Genomic DNA, 15,607 nt, shown 5'->3' on the forward strand with positions numbered 1-15,607 from the left:
TATATATATATATTACGTAGTAGTAGAATATGCAATCATATCAAAATAGCACACCAGCAGAGTGAGCACAACTGCTGAACAAGGAGGACGATTATTCGGAGCACTTTCACTATAGATAAACAACAACGTTTTTTTTAAAAAATACATTAATTGTGACTGGAAAACAATAAATTTGAATTATGAATATATTCGTGTAATTTGCATCTACCCACAGTTTTACTTGACATATTTTTCCAGGCTGTTAGATAAGTGTCGAAAGTGCGCCGAGGTTTATAAAAATAGATAAACACTGAAAGCTGCAATGGAGTTCCGTTTGCTCCTGGCTAGTCTGTCGACTTTTTTATTTATTGTACACATGTAAATAAGGAGAGAGACGTAATAGCGACAGACTGATATACGATTCAATCTGTGTGACATGGCTGTCTGTTTCAGATTAAGGGGAGCGCTTTAATGTGTCGGTTATGTTTGCTAAGCTAACAAAGCTAACCCCTTCCTAGAGGCAGAATACAACAGAGGAGCTTGGATGCAATCAGATGGCTTCAGCGTCTGCTGCTGTGAAAGGTTTACAGGACATTTTTTGCTGTACAGTTTTTGTTGTTTTAAATTTTCCGAACCTAGACGCAGTTGTAATTTGTTTTCCAGCTCTTGCTTTTAAGACGATGTACTTGTCAAACTTGATAACTGAAACAACATATGAGAAACAAATATTACATATGAGGAAAAAAATGATACAGTTAAGATATCGGGATGTTTGCAAAAGTAAATTCCTTGTAAGGTTGTTAGTTGGCATTACCTTTGGAAAAATATCCATTCCTTTTTGTCATAATTAACATTTATTTGAATTGTGACAGTGTGTAATAACCATGTATCTTTCAGTTTTTGTATTTTACTAAAATGGATTAACTTTGGTAATATACTAATTCAGTAATACACCTGTCTATTTGATTAATTTATTCTGTGATGCAGAATGGCGGGAGGGTGACTGTTGTCTTGCTCTGAGTTCCCCTGATGGCATCCTGAGAGAAGCTACCATACAGAGACTGACCTCCAGTACACAGACTAATGATACAGCATGGGTGATATTCAGGAGAGAGCCAGGAGAGGAAGAGCAGAAGCAGGAAGAAATATCTATCACAAAGCTTATGAGATTTGGCTTAAAGCAATCTATACAAGAGAAACCCGTGTTCCCTGGCAGTAACACCGACACAATCTTCTGCACTCCTTTACATCTGAGGGATGAAGACACAGTCCCTTATACCATCAACAGATATTTAAGGGATTACCAAAGGGATGGGATCAGGTTCATTTACAACAACTACATGACCTCCACTGGTTGTATCCTGGGAGATGACATGGGCCTAGGAAAAACTGTGCAGGTATAAGACATAGGCAGCAGAATTATCTTAAGAATTGTCTAAATGTAGGTTTTATCATTTACATGTCACACTGTGGCTTTGTTGCTTTTAATCCCTCCACTTTTTTTAATCATAGATTATAGGTTTTCTTGCTGCTGTGTTGCACAAAACTGGGACATGGGAGGACGTAGAGAACAACAGGCCTCAGTTTCTCCAAACTCAGATACCCTCCAATCAAAGTAATCCTAGCAAGGTGGGTATTAAAATATATAACTATAGTATACAGCTTCTCAAATACCTACTGCATTCAATCATGTGCCGCAGATTATAGTATAAGTTTGTCATGAAGCTGATTAAAGTGTTGTGTGATCCCATCCAGGTGTTTCTGATTGTGGCCCCACTGTCAGTGCTTTATAACTGGAAGGATGAACTGGACACATGGGGTTACTTCCAGTGTGTGGTGGTCCACGGGCTGAGGAAGGAGGAGGAGCTCGCGCGCATCAAGAATGGCCGCATCGAGATCGCTCTCACCACCTACGAGACTGTCCGCCTCTGTCTGGATCAGTTTAATAAGTAATGAAAATACAGTTCTTATACACCTTTTCTGGTTGGATAATGTGCAGCAAACTCAAACATGCTACATGTAGCCATTGATAAAGGATGACAGATATGGAAGGGTTGGACCTTTAAATTGCCGGGATCTTGCAAAAATAAAAAAAACGTGCTAAAAGAGTGTATTTGACAAAAATGTATAAAACCTGTAATTTGTACAGTCAGAAATGGTCTTGTGTCATAGTTCTTGAGGGTTTACAAAAAAATAGATCAAAAATCATATCTTTAGCCCCATTGTTATCCTTTTTTAGTTAGCTAAAAATGCTAAATAGAATTCAGTTTGAGAGACAGCCAGGTCATACTCCAAGGAAATATTTTAGCTGAAGACTTTCGATTCGAATAGCAATCTACAATATTTCCTGATATTTAGGTCGATGAACTGAAAATTTGTGAAATCAGCCAAACTTAAAATATAATTATTAAACTATTCAGAAAGCCCAAACAAAATCTGAACAACACTACTTGAAAAGCTCAGAATTAAGTCTTGCTTGTTGAATGGTTAGCTAAACCAAGCTAGACAGGTTTTAAAACCTTTCCGCATGGTTATATGACTTTCCAATTAGGTTTACTGCTACAATTGTCTGATTACAACAGACATAATTTTAAGGCATTTTACAAACAAATCCAATTCATATTTAGAATCCACTTTTCCTTCATATTTAATTGTTGTATTATCCAGTAAAAACACATTTGTATAAAGATAAAAATAACAAATAAATTTGATACTTAAGAAGTAAAATATCTATGTCCTCCTCCAAAGAATCAACTGGTCAGCAGTGGTTGTTGATGAGGCTCACAAGATAAAAAACCCAGAGTCCCAGATCACTCGATCTATGAAGGAGCTGAGATGTAAGGTGAGAAAAATAAGGAGTATTTAATATCATCATGGATATTTTCTATGTATAGTTAATAATTGCTGATGGTTTTAGAAATATTAAGTAAAAGCACCATTATGTTAAATGTTTTCAGGCAAAAAATATGGCAGCCGCTGTGGTTGTGCGTTTTCAACTAAGTTTTCAATTCTTGCCTTTTTCTTCCATCAGAACAGAATCGGTCTCACTGGGACCATCTTGCAAAACAACCTGGAAGAGCTGTGGTGTGTTATGGATTGGTGGGTTGATATGATTTTATTTTATTATAAAATAATACAATATCCTATATTATTTTATATTAATTTCATGAATTCATTTGTGGATTCATGAATTCATAAATGTTTATTCTATTCAGGGCCAATCCAGGTTGCCTTGGTAACTTGGGGCATTTCAAGAACAATTTCTCGGATCCCATCGAGAAGGGGCAGAGGCACAGTGCGACCAAACGTGCCCTGGCTACTGGAAGGAAGACTGTTCGAGCCCTGGTGAGGAAGATTGCTCCTTTTTTCCTCAGGAGAACGAAAGCGCTCATCAAAGAGCAGCTGCCAAAGAAGGACGACAGGGTAAGTGTGGAGACCCTAAAGAGCATCAAATACCTGTTCGAGCTCTTCTCAGTTTTTAAAACAATGATACCTTACCGAATCTCTTTGGCATGTTTTGTCCCAGGTAGTGTACTGCTCTCTGACAGACTTTCAGCAGACTGTTTATCAGGCAGTACTGGACACTGAGGATGTGACGTTACTGCTGAGGTCTTCAGAGAAATGTGACTGCCAAAGTGGACGCACCCGAAGGGGCTGCTGCTATCAAGTTAGTTCTTTTTTTCCCCTCTTCCATGGTGTTACTGTTTATGATCTGTTTAGTTAAAGTTTAAAGTATAAACAAAACTATTCAACCCACCTTGAAAATTTTGACTAATCACTATTTAGAGTAATCCTCTTTTTCACTTAATATTTTTTTTAGTGAACTGCATGCTATCTTGCAGTTCTTACTAAGGTTTAATGCATTTTTTTGTTGAAGTTTACATTACAAACTACCACAGTGACAGTCTACCATTAATTAAATGAGATGATCAGTACTTTAATTTAGGAAAGAACTTGGCAAATTTGACTTTGTTTAAATCTCATTCGTACATCATGATGGTTATATTAAGTTTTCTCCAAGCAATTAAAGATCATTTTCATTCCCAGAAAAACTCTCAGGGTGTTTATGTAAAGCATCTGTACTTTACCTACTTAACCATATTGAGGAAGGTTGCCAGCCATGCAGCCCTCCTTCAGTCTACTTCAGACACCAGCAAGAAACAGGTAAAAAATATTGTTATTCTGTATCAGGTTAAACTGACTCCTTATTTTTTATAATGCTGTTGATTGAATTTATTTATTTGTTTCTTATAGGAAAAGTATGTGAGTTCCATCTGTGCTAAGGTTTTTCAGAAGTTCCCAGACTTTGTGCAGAGATGCAAAAATGAAGCCTTTGAAGCTCTTTCAGACCCGATATATAGTGGAAAAATGAAGGTACCGCACTCGATTGAAAACATTTCCATGCAGTCTTCACAGAAAGTTCCAGTGCTGTTGATTTGCAAGTGTATGCTTTCTTTTAGGTTTTGCAGAAGCTTCTGAAGTACTATCTGCAGAAGAGAGACAAAGTGCTCATCTTTTCTCTGTCAACCAAGGTGCGAATTGTTTTTGAGTGGATTTGTTGATTTATCTGGTCTTACACAGTTAAGTCTATGTTACTAGTACATAAGATGTACAGTGTTTTGCAAATGTATTCATATTTTGACACGTTGCATCCACAAAATTTAATGTCTTCTTTGTAACAAACCAACACTAAAAGTAGAGCATAAGGATAATATAGGAAGTGGGGAAAAAATATTTGCTGATTTAACTGGGGGTTTTTTGTTACACGTACAAATCCGTGTTCTGTTGTATTGCCTCTGCTGTGAGATCGCAACTAGCCTGCAGTTAAAAAAAAGCTGGAATAATAGTTTTCTCATGACGTGCATTTCTAGGCATACCTTTGGGATTTTGACAGCAATTAGATCGTTATGGATAACTAGACTCTGCACAATCCAATGGCTGCTGTCACCTTATACCATCCAATAATATTTGTGGCCTCTATGAGGTCATATTTTTATGACCTGTCTTTTGCTTTTTTGGGACAAAAGAGGTCATGAAGGATACAGCATTGCATACTCTATAGCATATATAAAAATATACAGTCAGAGTTCCTAATGCTATCCTTTGAATATTGCTTTACATAGGATTTGTTTGTGTAGTGTCTTGTTTTTATCCTGTGTAAACTCTTACTTTTTAATGAGCTGCATTCACATCATGTGAAGTTATTTTTGTTCTCTTAATTTTCTTATATTAACGCCTGCATATCCTTTCAGCTTTTAAATATCCTGGAGAGTTACTGCATGGCAGAGGGACTGGATTTTAGTCGATTGGACGGAACCACCAAGTCCAGAGAAAGAGTCCAGATTGTGAAAGAATTCAACAGCTCTTCTCACGTCAATCTGTGCCTGGTTTCTACCATGTTAGTGGGAAAATTATACAACTAATACAATTTTGAAACATCCTGTTAAGCTTTAAAGGGGAAATATTTTTCAAGTTTCTTTTCAACTAAAATATGTAAAAAGCATTAACAAAAGAAGTGAGCCATAAATTACAGCAGCGTGATGGCATTTTGTTTTGAACAGCAAACTCTGGAATCAGAATCAAAAGAAAATTAGCAATAGGACAGTCTGGCTTCGGTTTGAGTTCATTAAGTCAAAAAGATTCATATTGTGATTGATACAATGAGGAAGTAAGAAGAACTGTTATCAAGAGTGCAATGGCTTGTGTAATTAACAAAGCTGCACCCCACAGAGGGATTTAAAGATACTTGTATGGTGACCTCAGTTTTGGGAATAATGTGTGAACAACCACTTTTAACATAAACTGTAATTTATAACCTCAGATTTCTGTCAGAATTCAGTTTGGATGTAATTTCTGTTGTTTGTCTGGTCAGCATTGTTACATTTATGCATCAGCCGCGTTATTTTTCCCTGAATGCTTCACATTAGGAATCCTCAAATTTTTTTCATATATTCAGTGCTTGTTGACAAAAGTGTTTTCTTAACTGATTAACTTTATGCTCACAAACAACAGCAGTTCTGTTGCATCTGTGGTCTGGCTGTTTACTCCCTGCTTGAGTAATCAGTCCTAGCTGTGGTATGAACCATTGTTTGCTCATCTTTCAGCTTTAAGTTGTTGGTTGCTTTATATCAGTTTCTGTTACCAGTATGTGCACACATCCATTCCATATAAACTTTATACTAATAAATGCTATTTCTGGGAAAAAAATAATTCTGTCTTTAGCCACAGAGAATTGCACATTTCAGCACATCACTTGATATGTTCATAAATCCATTATTGATATATGGTACAAGCTTAATATTTTTAGTTCATGTGACTCAAACAGGCTGTCAGAAGAGTAGGTCTTATCTGCTTTGAAACAAAATTGGAAATATTAAGTGTGATGTATTTAGTTTTATATTCTTAAGACTTAGGTTTTATTGTTTTACAATATAGTTCCCCTTTTAAATAAATGTTTCTTCTTTTAGGGCGGGGGGTCTTGGTCTTAACTTTGTAGGTGCTAACATCGTTGTGCTGTTTGACCCCACCTGGAACCCAGCCAATGATCTTCAGGCTATTGACAGGTAGCTTTTGTTCAGGATAATACTTACTTCATATATTCTGTTATAACTTTTACTTTCCTTGGCCATCAGACTATGTTCTTTGTTCACAAATCATTTTATTCAGAATCATTGTGCATTTTAATGCTATTTATGTGATGGTTGTTTGTGTGTTTGTCTCTGCAGGGCGTACCGTATCGGCCAGTGCAGGGACGTCACCGTTCTCAGGCTGATCTCACTTGGGACTGTAGAGGAGGTTATCTACCTCAGACAATTATACAAACAGGTACAAAACAATTGTAATGTGGTTTTAAAAATAATTTTGTTTTTGAAAATCAACTTCTGAAAAAGTTGAGATATTGTTTAAATATAAACAGAATGCAATAATTTTTCAAATAGACAAAATGTGATATTTGATTTTTTTTAATATATATATGTGTACATCTGTCAGTCTGGTATTCATTCCAATTATATTGTTTGCTGAAACCTTTTAGTAATGTTAAAAATTATATTAAATTATTTTAATTTATATTAACTAGATGCATTAAAAGAGCACAGTAAGGTGCTGAGAGGAATTCATCAAGCTTTGATCAATATTTTAAGAGTAATGCCTAACTTAAAGAAAGTGTCTTGGGTTTTGTTCACAGCTTGGATTACTATCATTCAGTGTCCAGCAAATTTATGGAGAACATTAGCTTTTAACATACTGACTCACATTTATCCTCTTTGTCAAACACGTTTCTTGATCAGATTTAAAATATAATGTAAATGCAGCTCATTTAAGTATGAAAAAACATGTAAAATTGACATTATTTTCAGTAGATTATGTTTTGTTATTTTGTTTTGTTTTCTCCCTAACAGCAGTTGCAGTGTTCAGTAGTCGGTAAAGAGAGCGCCCGGCGGTACTTTGAAGCAGTGCAGGGAAACAGTGTCTATAAAGGAGAACTGTTTGGGATCAAAAATCTGTTCAGGCTGCAGATAGAAGGAACATGTCTCACCCGCAGGATTTTACAGGTTAGTCCATCAATGTTTCTTTTACGGTTTCAATGTGTCACACTGTGTTTTCATTTGAAATTTGCTTTTGTTTTCATTTTGATCATGCTTTGGTTTAAAGGAGCCAAACAATCTTAGATGTCTGTACATTTCTGTAACAAACATTTCTTTGAGGTTTCCAAAGGTCTTTCTAGAGATTTTCTTCAAACATTTTTGACATTTATTTTGTGGCCACACCAATAGTTCATCTCTTGGATCGTAATCATTTGTAATAATTTGACTTTTAAGATGAGCTCTAAGGACAAAAAGTGGATCCTTTTAAATAAATCTAGAAAAAATTTAACTTTCTTGGCCTGGATTTGAAATTTTTTATGTTTGGCCCGAAGCAAAGAAAAATATGAGGAGGAGTTTTAGACTTTGCCACAAACTCTGTTTGCAAGCAAAGTAAGATTTGAAGGTTTACAAGAGTCACTATTGAGTTTGATTGTGATTGGTGAAATGTGCTAATGAATGCATGCATCATCCTGCCAGCGAGAGGGACAAGTGGAGGCCGGTGTCATAACAACAAAAACACACAAAGAAGGCGAGAAGGAGAACAAGACGATCCGAAATGAAGTGAGTAACTCTATCATTCTCAGTGCTGCTCACCTTTCCTAACTTTCCTCTTTTCCTAAGTGACCCATTCACTGTCCTATTCCCACAGGGACATTTTCAAACAGGGACATTTGTCTGACAGTCAAACCAAACAACAGTTTCTTTCATGATTGTAAAAGAAAAAAAAATTGCATCTTACACTAAGGCACTTGCACATTGTGGAAGAGTTTGGCATTAGATCAAAGTAGGCATATGTGTAGATAAATAAACTAAAATGTGGATACTTGTTTGTATTTTCCAGACTTTATTCCCCATTGTGTTGTTTAAATGTCATATCCATGAATTCTTCCATTTATCCATTTGTTCATCTATCTTTCCACATGCTTATCCATCCATCTATCTTACCATTTGACTGTCGTTCATCCCATTCTGACGGGATGTACCCTAAATATCTGCCATAAATTTATGCTGAGGTTTTGCACTTGTACTTAAAAAAATCAGGCTAAATAGTACCAAGCATGAAGGAAATTTGATTCAGGAAAAAGTATGAAGTTTTGAATGTGTATGAATACAAGTATTCAGCTTTTAAGAAAATCAGAACATTACGTCAAGTGAGCGAAGTACAAGAGGATGACAAAAATGACCAATCAATCCCCTGAATTGTTGTCACTGAAGTTTGAGGTTTCTTTATGTTTCACATCTTTCTAATTGTATTTGGAGCAGCTGGATTTAATCACTTGTTTGACCTCATGGCAGAAGGAGACCACACTGAAGCATGGCTTTACTTGCCTCTTATTTTGTTTTCTTCCTATTACATCACCATGCAGGACTCATGTCACTTTGATGTTTCCTTTGATTTGTTGTTGGAAAACATCTGTTTTAAATTCACCACTTGAATTTCACAAGGGCTGGTTAGTTTCAAGATGACGCAAAACGGAAGAGATTTTACGCTTTGGCTGCATGTTGTTGCTAAATATTACACCACTTTTCCGGTATGTGCTTTTCTTAAACTGTAAATTTCTACTGTTCTGTTTCAGGAGCATGGAGACAACACGCAGTCAAAGGATGAAGCACCTGAGGAGAACATGCATGTCTCAAAAATTCCAAAAGGTGTGCTGGATTTCAGCAGTGGGAGCGAAACTGATGAAGAGTTGCAAGGGCCAAAGCCAAAGACTACAAATTCAAGTGCAGGCCATGGCAACAGGAGTGGCAAAGCTGCTGGTGGACTTGTTCACATGAGTCTTCTCCAACATGGCTTCTCCAGACTCCTTGAAACTGTCAAGGATAGACAGCAGCTGAGGGAAGGAGACTGTAGTTCTTCTGCTGAAGGTAGTCCCTTTGAGGAGGAGGCAGGAGATCAAAAGATAGACGATACCTCCACAGGCATCTGCACAACTTCCTGTGAAGGAAATGGTGCTGCCCGCCTCCCAGAATCTGAAACAAAACCCCAGAACAAATCCATCGGCTCAGACAGACAAGACAGAGATGATGGAAATAACATTTTGTTGTTACAAAAGGGGGATTATGCTGAAAGACAAAGATTGGGCCTGAAAAGACGACTAAATAAACAAATTGCAGTGTATGACGAGAGTGATGGAAATTCCTCACCAGAAAACAAGAAATCTAATAGGCTTAAAACTACAGTAACAAAAGTGCATCAGTTTGAAGGATGCTCAGATGAATCTGAGGATATAGACATAGAGGCACAAATATGTTCCAAAAGGGGAGCTTCAAATTTGCATAACAAAGAAGAAAATAGAGACGGGAGGAAGCTGGGCCGTGGCAGAAGAAGGCAAAGTGGCGGAGCAAGAGACAAGGCAAGATCCAAGTATACAGAAGTGATAGAAGCTTTTACATCTTCAGAAGATGAACGTTCAGCTCCAGGGAGAAGGTCAGAAGTTGCTTCATTTATGAGTCTGAGAGGTTCAACAACTCCAGCATCTGAGGAAAAGGAGCAAACCATTGACAACGTGCTGGGTTAGAGTGATGGTTCTTTCGTTTTAAGTATGAATTATCATAATTCTTATATTAACCATGTCCATTATTTGTGTAAAGGACGTGTGCAGGAGGTGGTGTATATGCACTCTAACCAGCGGGTGGTGGGTGGCAGCAGAGCAGAGGAGCTGATCAGCAGAGCGGCTGTGCGGGACGTGTTTGAACGCAAAATGTACTCACAGCTTCCGGCCAACAACCTGCTGGGAACCCAGGATGTACGTAGAAACAAACACCAAGTCCAGTGGGTGTTTAAATACAGAGTTAGGAGTAATGTGTGAGCTGTAATTCTTTCACGTTATACAATTCTATGGCAATAAAAATATTTAAAATATATATTCATTACATCGTTGCAAGTAGATCTTCCTGTACTGAGAGCTTTACTGGTTTTGTAAGATTAGGTTTTCCCTTACCATTCTAAGCTGTTTTGGTCTTGAAAAATTTGATTATTGCATTTTGAACTTCAGTTCCAGAGCCTGCCAGCGAGTTTACCAGACAACCAGCCTAACACCAGTGCCATCCGTCTGCAGAGGCCCAACGTGGATCATCCAGTGATCTTCTCCAGCAAGAAGATCCACCACACTGGATGCACTACAGTCATTATTGGAGATACTCCCAAAGCGGTCTGCAGGTATTTTACAGCAGTTGTAATTATTATACTGAAGAATTGAAGGCAAGCAAGAAGAGTGTAAGGAATAAACAGATTTATAAAAAGAAATATAAGCTATCAAGGATGGCTTCAATGTATTTTATTTGTTAGGGGCTATGCACACTAATAACCATTTTTCTAAATGCGCCAGAATTAGCTAAAATGCAATTTTTCATCTCTTGTTCCTGGACAATGAGATTTTTTATCTTGGTAAAATCAAACTAAGGTCATACAAACGAGGTTAAAATGACTGAACTACACCAATTCTATCAATACAATAAATACAAAACAAGGAAACTAAAACACAAAAAGTATAACAAATAATTAAAATTAAAGTTGCCACACTTCTGCCAGAGAATATCATTTTAAAGAAGGATGAAAGTAAGAATGAGAACTAAAATTTAGGAAGAAGTAGAATTATGGGCAAGAAATAAAAGAGGAGAGGGATTCCTGGCAGTGTTGGGAAGAAGGCCAAAAACCCACCACAGAAACAGTGTTGAGTGCCCCCACCTGGACCTTAATAACTGTTCATGTGTGTATGCAGAAAAAGACCACCTCTGAGGTTTCCTCTCTACCTATTTCCCAGCATCATGCCAAAGATTACCCAGCTATCATCAGGCACAACACTGAAAGAGTTTCCCCCTTTGCAACCGCAGTCCTCCTGAGACTGACCAAAAAATGATCGCGAAAGGTCTTCCAAACCCGCACATTCTAGCAAACATTTATGTACACACACACACACACACACACACACACATGTGGTGTTCATACACACAGACATAACCTCATTCTGCTTCATCACCTCGCCTCAGTCGCCCATATATACAGACACACAGACACCTTTATGGTTCCAGCCTCACTCCCAGCGGGGGAAGGCTATATCTCTGCCCAGAGGTTCACCAGTGAGGGAAAATACACATTGGGTTTTATTGATACCACCTCAGTTTGTTTATTGATTTGAATCCATATGCACGATAGGTTTTACTATCTTTACTTTTACTTATTGTATTTCCAATGAAATGCCACAAATGGTAAAAAGAAAACAAGTCACTTTAATGTGCTGGTGCCGCTGAGTATGGTTAGATTAGCGTTTTTAACGGCTCCATGAAAGCAACTCTAGTCTAACCACATTGTTTTCTGGACATAATCCCTGATCTTTGCAGTACTTTTCATCTTAGGTTAGACCTGCAGAATATCTGAATGATAGTCTGGGAAGAATTACTCCGAAAATGTTAAATATGTGGTATGCATAAACATAATCTAAGAAAATGAGCCAAATAATCATTAAGGCCATCTTTGAAAATATTAAAATGGGTAAATTTGTAAATTTTAAGGAAAAATAAAACAATCACATTTTGCAACCTACTGTTAAAAATGTATTTGAAACTACTACTACTACTTTATGATACAGAAAATAACCTACCGTTCCACAATAAAACTGAGGTGTTTGCTGATTATATTTTTTTTAGATGAAGTGGCGAGATTTATTTTTCCAACAAAGATTTATGTTTGTTTGGACAAGTATTGTCTATTCTGGTTGCTTTTAAGCACTGAAAAACATTTCTCATAATAAAGTTAATTTAAATCTTGCTCTGCATACTTTACCTTTAAAAATGTCACTAATTTTTGTCTCTCTGTCATTTTTTGCATAGGCAGCAGCTGGAGGAAATGGCCCAACATTTCAAATTTGTTTCGGTCCATCAGTTTGCCGCTGAGATTCTGAAAGGAAGTTCATCTCATAGACTCGACTGGCTCTGTCGGTACTACACTTCACTGAACCACTCTGATGTGGCCGAAGCTGTCAGAGAAAATTTCCCTGACACGACAGCGCAGCCTTCCTCTCCTACAACTGCTGCTTTCTCATCATCTACTAAAATGTCAGACAAAAATCAACAATTTAAATCTTCCAGAGTCAGAAAAGTAAGGAAATACAGTCAGACCAGAAGAACTAGCCCCAGATCTCCACAAAGCAATATTTCTTCACCACACAGTGGATCTAGCGTCCTAAAAAATAATGGTCTTGAACCACCAAAAAAGGCAGGGATATCTGAGAAGAATCTCCCAGATCCTCTACAGGATGTTCAAAGGTTTGTGTCAGAGGAGCAGGAAGAGATGGTCTCCAGTGCCAGCAGACATTCAAGGACACAGAAGAGCAGTGTTTCTTCTGCTGGAGCCTGCCGAGCTGGTGGTGGTCTTGCCGTAGATCGGGCCAGCAGCCTCGGTCAGGGATCCAGGGAGTCTGCTGTTGCTGCTTTCCTGAACCACACAGACAGAGACTGCCCTTCTTCGCCTGACCTCAGGCGTTGCAGCTCTGCCACGTTATCCAAACCCACACCTCAAGACAGGGAACAAGGAATCCAGGAATCCTCACTGAGGACGGGTGAAACATCACAAGAAAGTTCTGAGCCTCCTTCTGCATTGTGCAATAGCTCCCACCTCAAAGATCTTATAGGAGATACATCCATTCTTGATGATTTGCTGAAACCTAAAGGCAAGAATGTGCAACAGAAAAGCGCCCCAAAAACCCCTCCCGTATCTTCTTTGCTGCTAAACCCAAAACCCGACACATCCTCTTCACTTAAACTAACTTTAGGTACTGATTCAAGCTCAGTTACACAAAATACTGCACTGGTGCAGACATCAAGAAGCGCTCGCAAAGACATCTGGGACATCCTCAGTGAGGGCAATGAAGAGAGAATCAACAGACTAACAGACCCAGAGGAGGTCCAGAAAGTTTGCCTTAACACCACTTTTGCCACTCGAGGTTTTTCTGGACAAAAGGAAAGCAAAAATCTCTGGAAAACAAATGACAAGTTTCTATGGAGGAAATGACACAATAAAGCCTGGGCAGTTAATGACCTTGGAAAGATTTGAATGGATTGTCCTTACGTTCCTCCGTTTGAAACTCTATTTGCTTTTATTTTTACATGTCATAATCAAACTCTTGCAACTCCTGCTTGCATCATTCCCATAACACAAAAGCAAAGTCAGGCTCATTTGTGCTTTAATTATTTCATGAGCATGTCGTAACACACAGCTGTTTGACCCCTTTCAGCTATTGTGTTGAGGTAAACGGACACCCCAAAAGAAAATTTGTGCTCCGTGTTGTGTTTAGTAGAAATTAGAACGTGCCGATCAGTAAGCAAGAGAAAGGGATGGATGTTTCAAAAGACCGCACAGGTTGTTAAAAGGCTTGTGTTCGTACTGCTGGGTGGCAGATCGCTTCATGCAAGTGTATGCCATAGCCACACCCGTGTTAAATCGTACACAGGAAGAAATAAAACACCTTTTTTCCCCAGAACCCTAAACCACTTTTTCCTTTCATCTGCAGATTCCAGTTTTTGTTTGTTTTTTTGTTAATTGTTTTTGTCATCAAAGGAAAAAGATTTTTTCTAACTTTTTCTAACACCTGCTTGATGGGAACGGTTTATGTCTAATCAAACAATGCCCTCATTGTATCTTATATTTAAAGCCATCTGTATAAGTTTGCCAATGATGGAAAACCAAGTAACAGTAACAGTTACCCTGTAGATATCAGGTTGTGGCACCTAATTTGGTTTTACAAGACTGTTTATGAGTCTTGACATCCTTTTTGAGCTAGATTGCCACTCATCTTTGCTTCCAATCCAAAATTTGTGAACTCTTTGTCACAAACTTAAAACTTTATCCACGGATGGAAAACAGTTGGTTTTGGTTAACAAATTATTATGCCAGCTACTTGTTAATACATGCAAACTTGCGGTTTTCTTCAGCTTGAATGAAAATACTGATTTATATTGGAGCCTTAATGTATTCTACTGTTGATTTGCAAAAAGCAATAATGGATATAATGGATTCAAATGTAAGCACCAAATTTTTGTTTGTAAAATTCCTTAAATCTACTGTACTGTTATAGCAACCTACAAAGCGATGGTCGATCATGTGCATAAGGCCTTTAGAGAGGCACTGTATTCGTTAGGGAACATGCTGATTTTGTTTAAGTCATTAAATATAATGTACGTGGGAAGAATTATTACCCAACATTTTAGCGCAAGATTTATTAACAGAAACTTCAGGGTGTCTCATCAAGCTAACAGCTGCAGTGGAGGGGTGCAGAGCTTTCCTGCTCTTACCGTAACAGGCAGAGGAGGTCTCTCAACATTAAAAAAACACCTCTCTCCCTTCATTAGGAAATTACACTCAATTTGCCCCTCATTCCTATCCAGTTACCCAGGAAACTGTTAGCTGTAATTTGGGTTAATACACTGGCTCCTGGTCCTTCCGTTCCCCATTGTGCCCCATCATAAAAGAGACATAATGCAGATGCATAAAAACTTCTGCCAACCGAGTGTCTAATACACTGACTCACACAGTAAAGGAGGCTAATCCTCTTTCTTTTTTTTTTTTTTTTGCTCACATAGATCATCACTGGGAATTAAAAATGCTAATGAATTGCACTGGAAGGATTCCACAATATTTGTATGGAGCTCTAGCTATTAAAATTTGAAAAGACTTTTAAGTTAAAAAAAAAAAATCTACTCAAAAGAGCAGAGTAGCAAGAAGTAGAGGGAGGTCTGCTCTTTTGCTTCTTACAGACAAAAGGAATGGAAAACTGTGTGTTTTACCATGGGGTAAATATTGAGAGAGTAGAGATATAAACGAAGTGAAGAACTGCCTGGGTCTCTGTTGCTCTGCCAAAAGCATGTGCGTCACTTGATCCATTGTTTAGTGTGGAGAGGTCTCTGCAAGCAGGCGGCTGCCTCCCTGCTCCAGCTGCGGCCGCTCCACTGTTTATGTTTGCTGGGCCCTTCGCCTTGAAGTGAGGCTATGCAAGCAAAGCCCAGCCATATGTGAGCGTTTGGCCATCAGGAGAAAAAAAATC

General features: G+C 38.0%; 1 protein-coding gene across 1 annotated transcript; it reads left to right on the top strand.

The window, feature by feature from the left end:
• The first annotated feature begins 260 nt into the window (after positions 1–260).
• On the top strand, positions 261–15,321 carry ercc6l2 (excision repair cross-complementation group 6-like 2). Its single transcript, XM_028034529.1, has 20 exons — positions 261–561; positions 967–1,376; positions 1,492–1,608; positions 1,735–1,928; positions 2,728–2,821; positions 3,011–3,078; positions 3,195–3,402; positions 3,506–3,646; positions 4,027–4,143; positions 4,234–4,353; positions 4,440–4,511; positions 5,232–5,377; positions 6,447–6,542; positions 6,705–6,804; positions 7,380–7,532; positions 8,043–8,126; positions 9,143–10,082; positions 10,161–10,315; positions 10,565–10,728; positions 12,399–15,321. Exons 1-20 carry the CDS (start codon positions 534–536, stop codon positions 13,576–13,578), a joined length of 4,587 nt encoding a protein of 1,528 aa, XP_027890330.1. The 5' UTR covers positions 261–533; the 3' UTR covers positions 13,579–15,321.
• Positions 15,322–15,607: the final 286 nt, after the last annotated feature.

Source organism: Xiphophorus couchianus, chromosome 12 (genome assembly GCF_001444195.1).
Source record: "Xiphophorus couchianus chromosome 12, X_couchianus-1.0, whole genome shotgun sequence".
Lineage (NCBI taxonomy): Eukaryota > Metazoa > Chordata > Actinopteri > Cyprinodontiformes > Poeciliidae > Xiphophorus > Xiphophorus couchianus.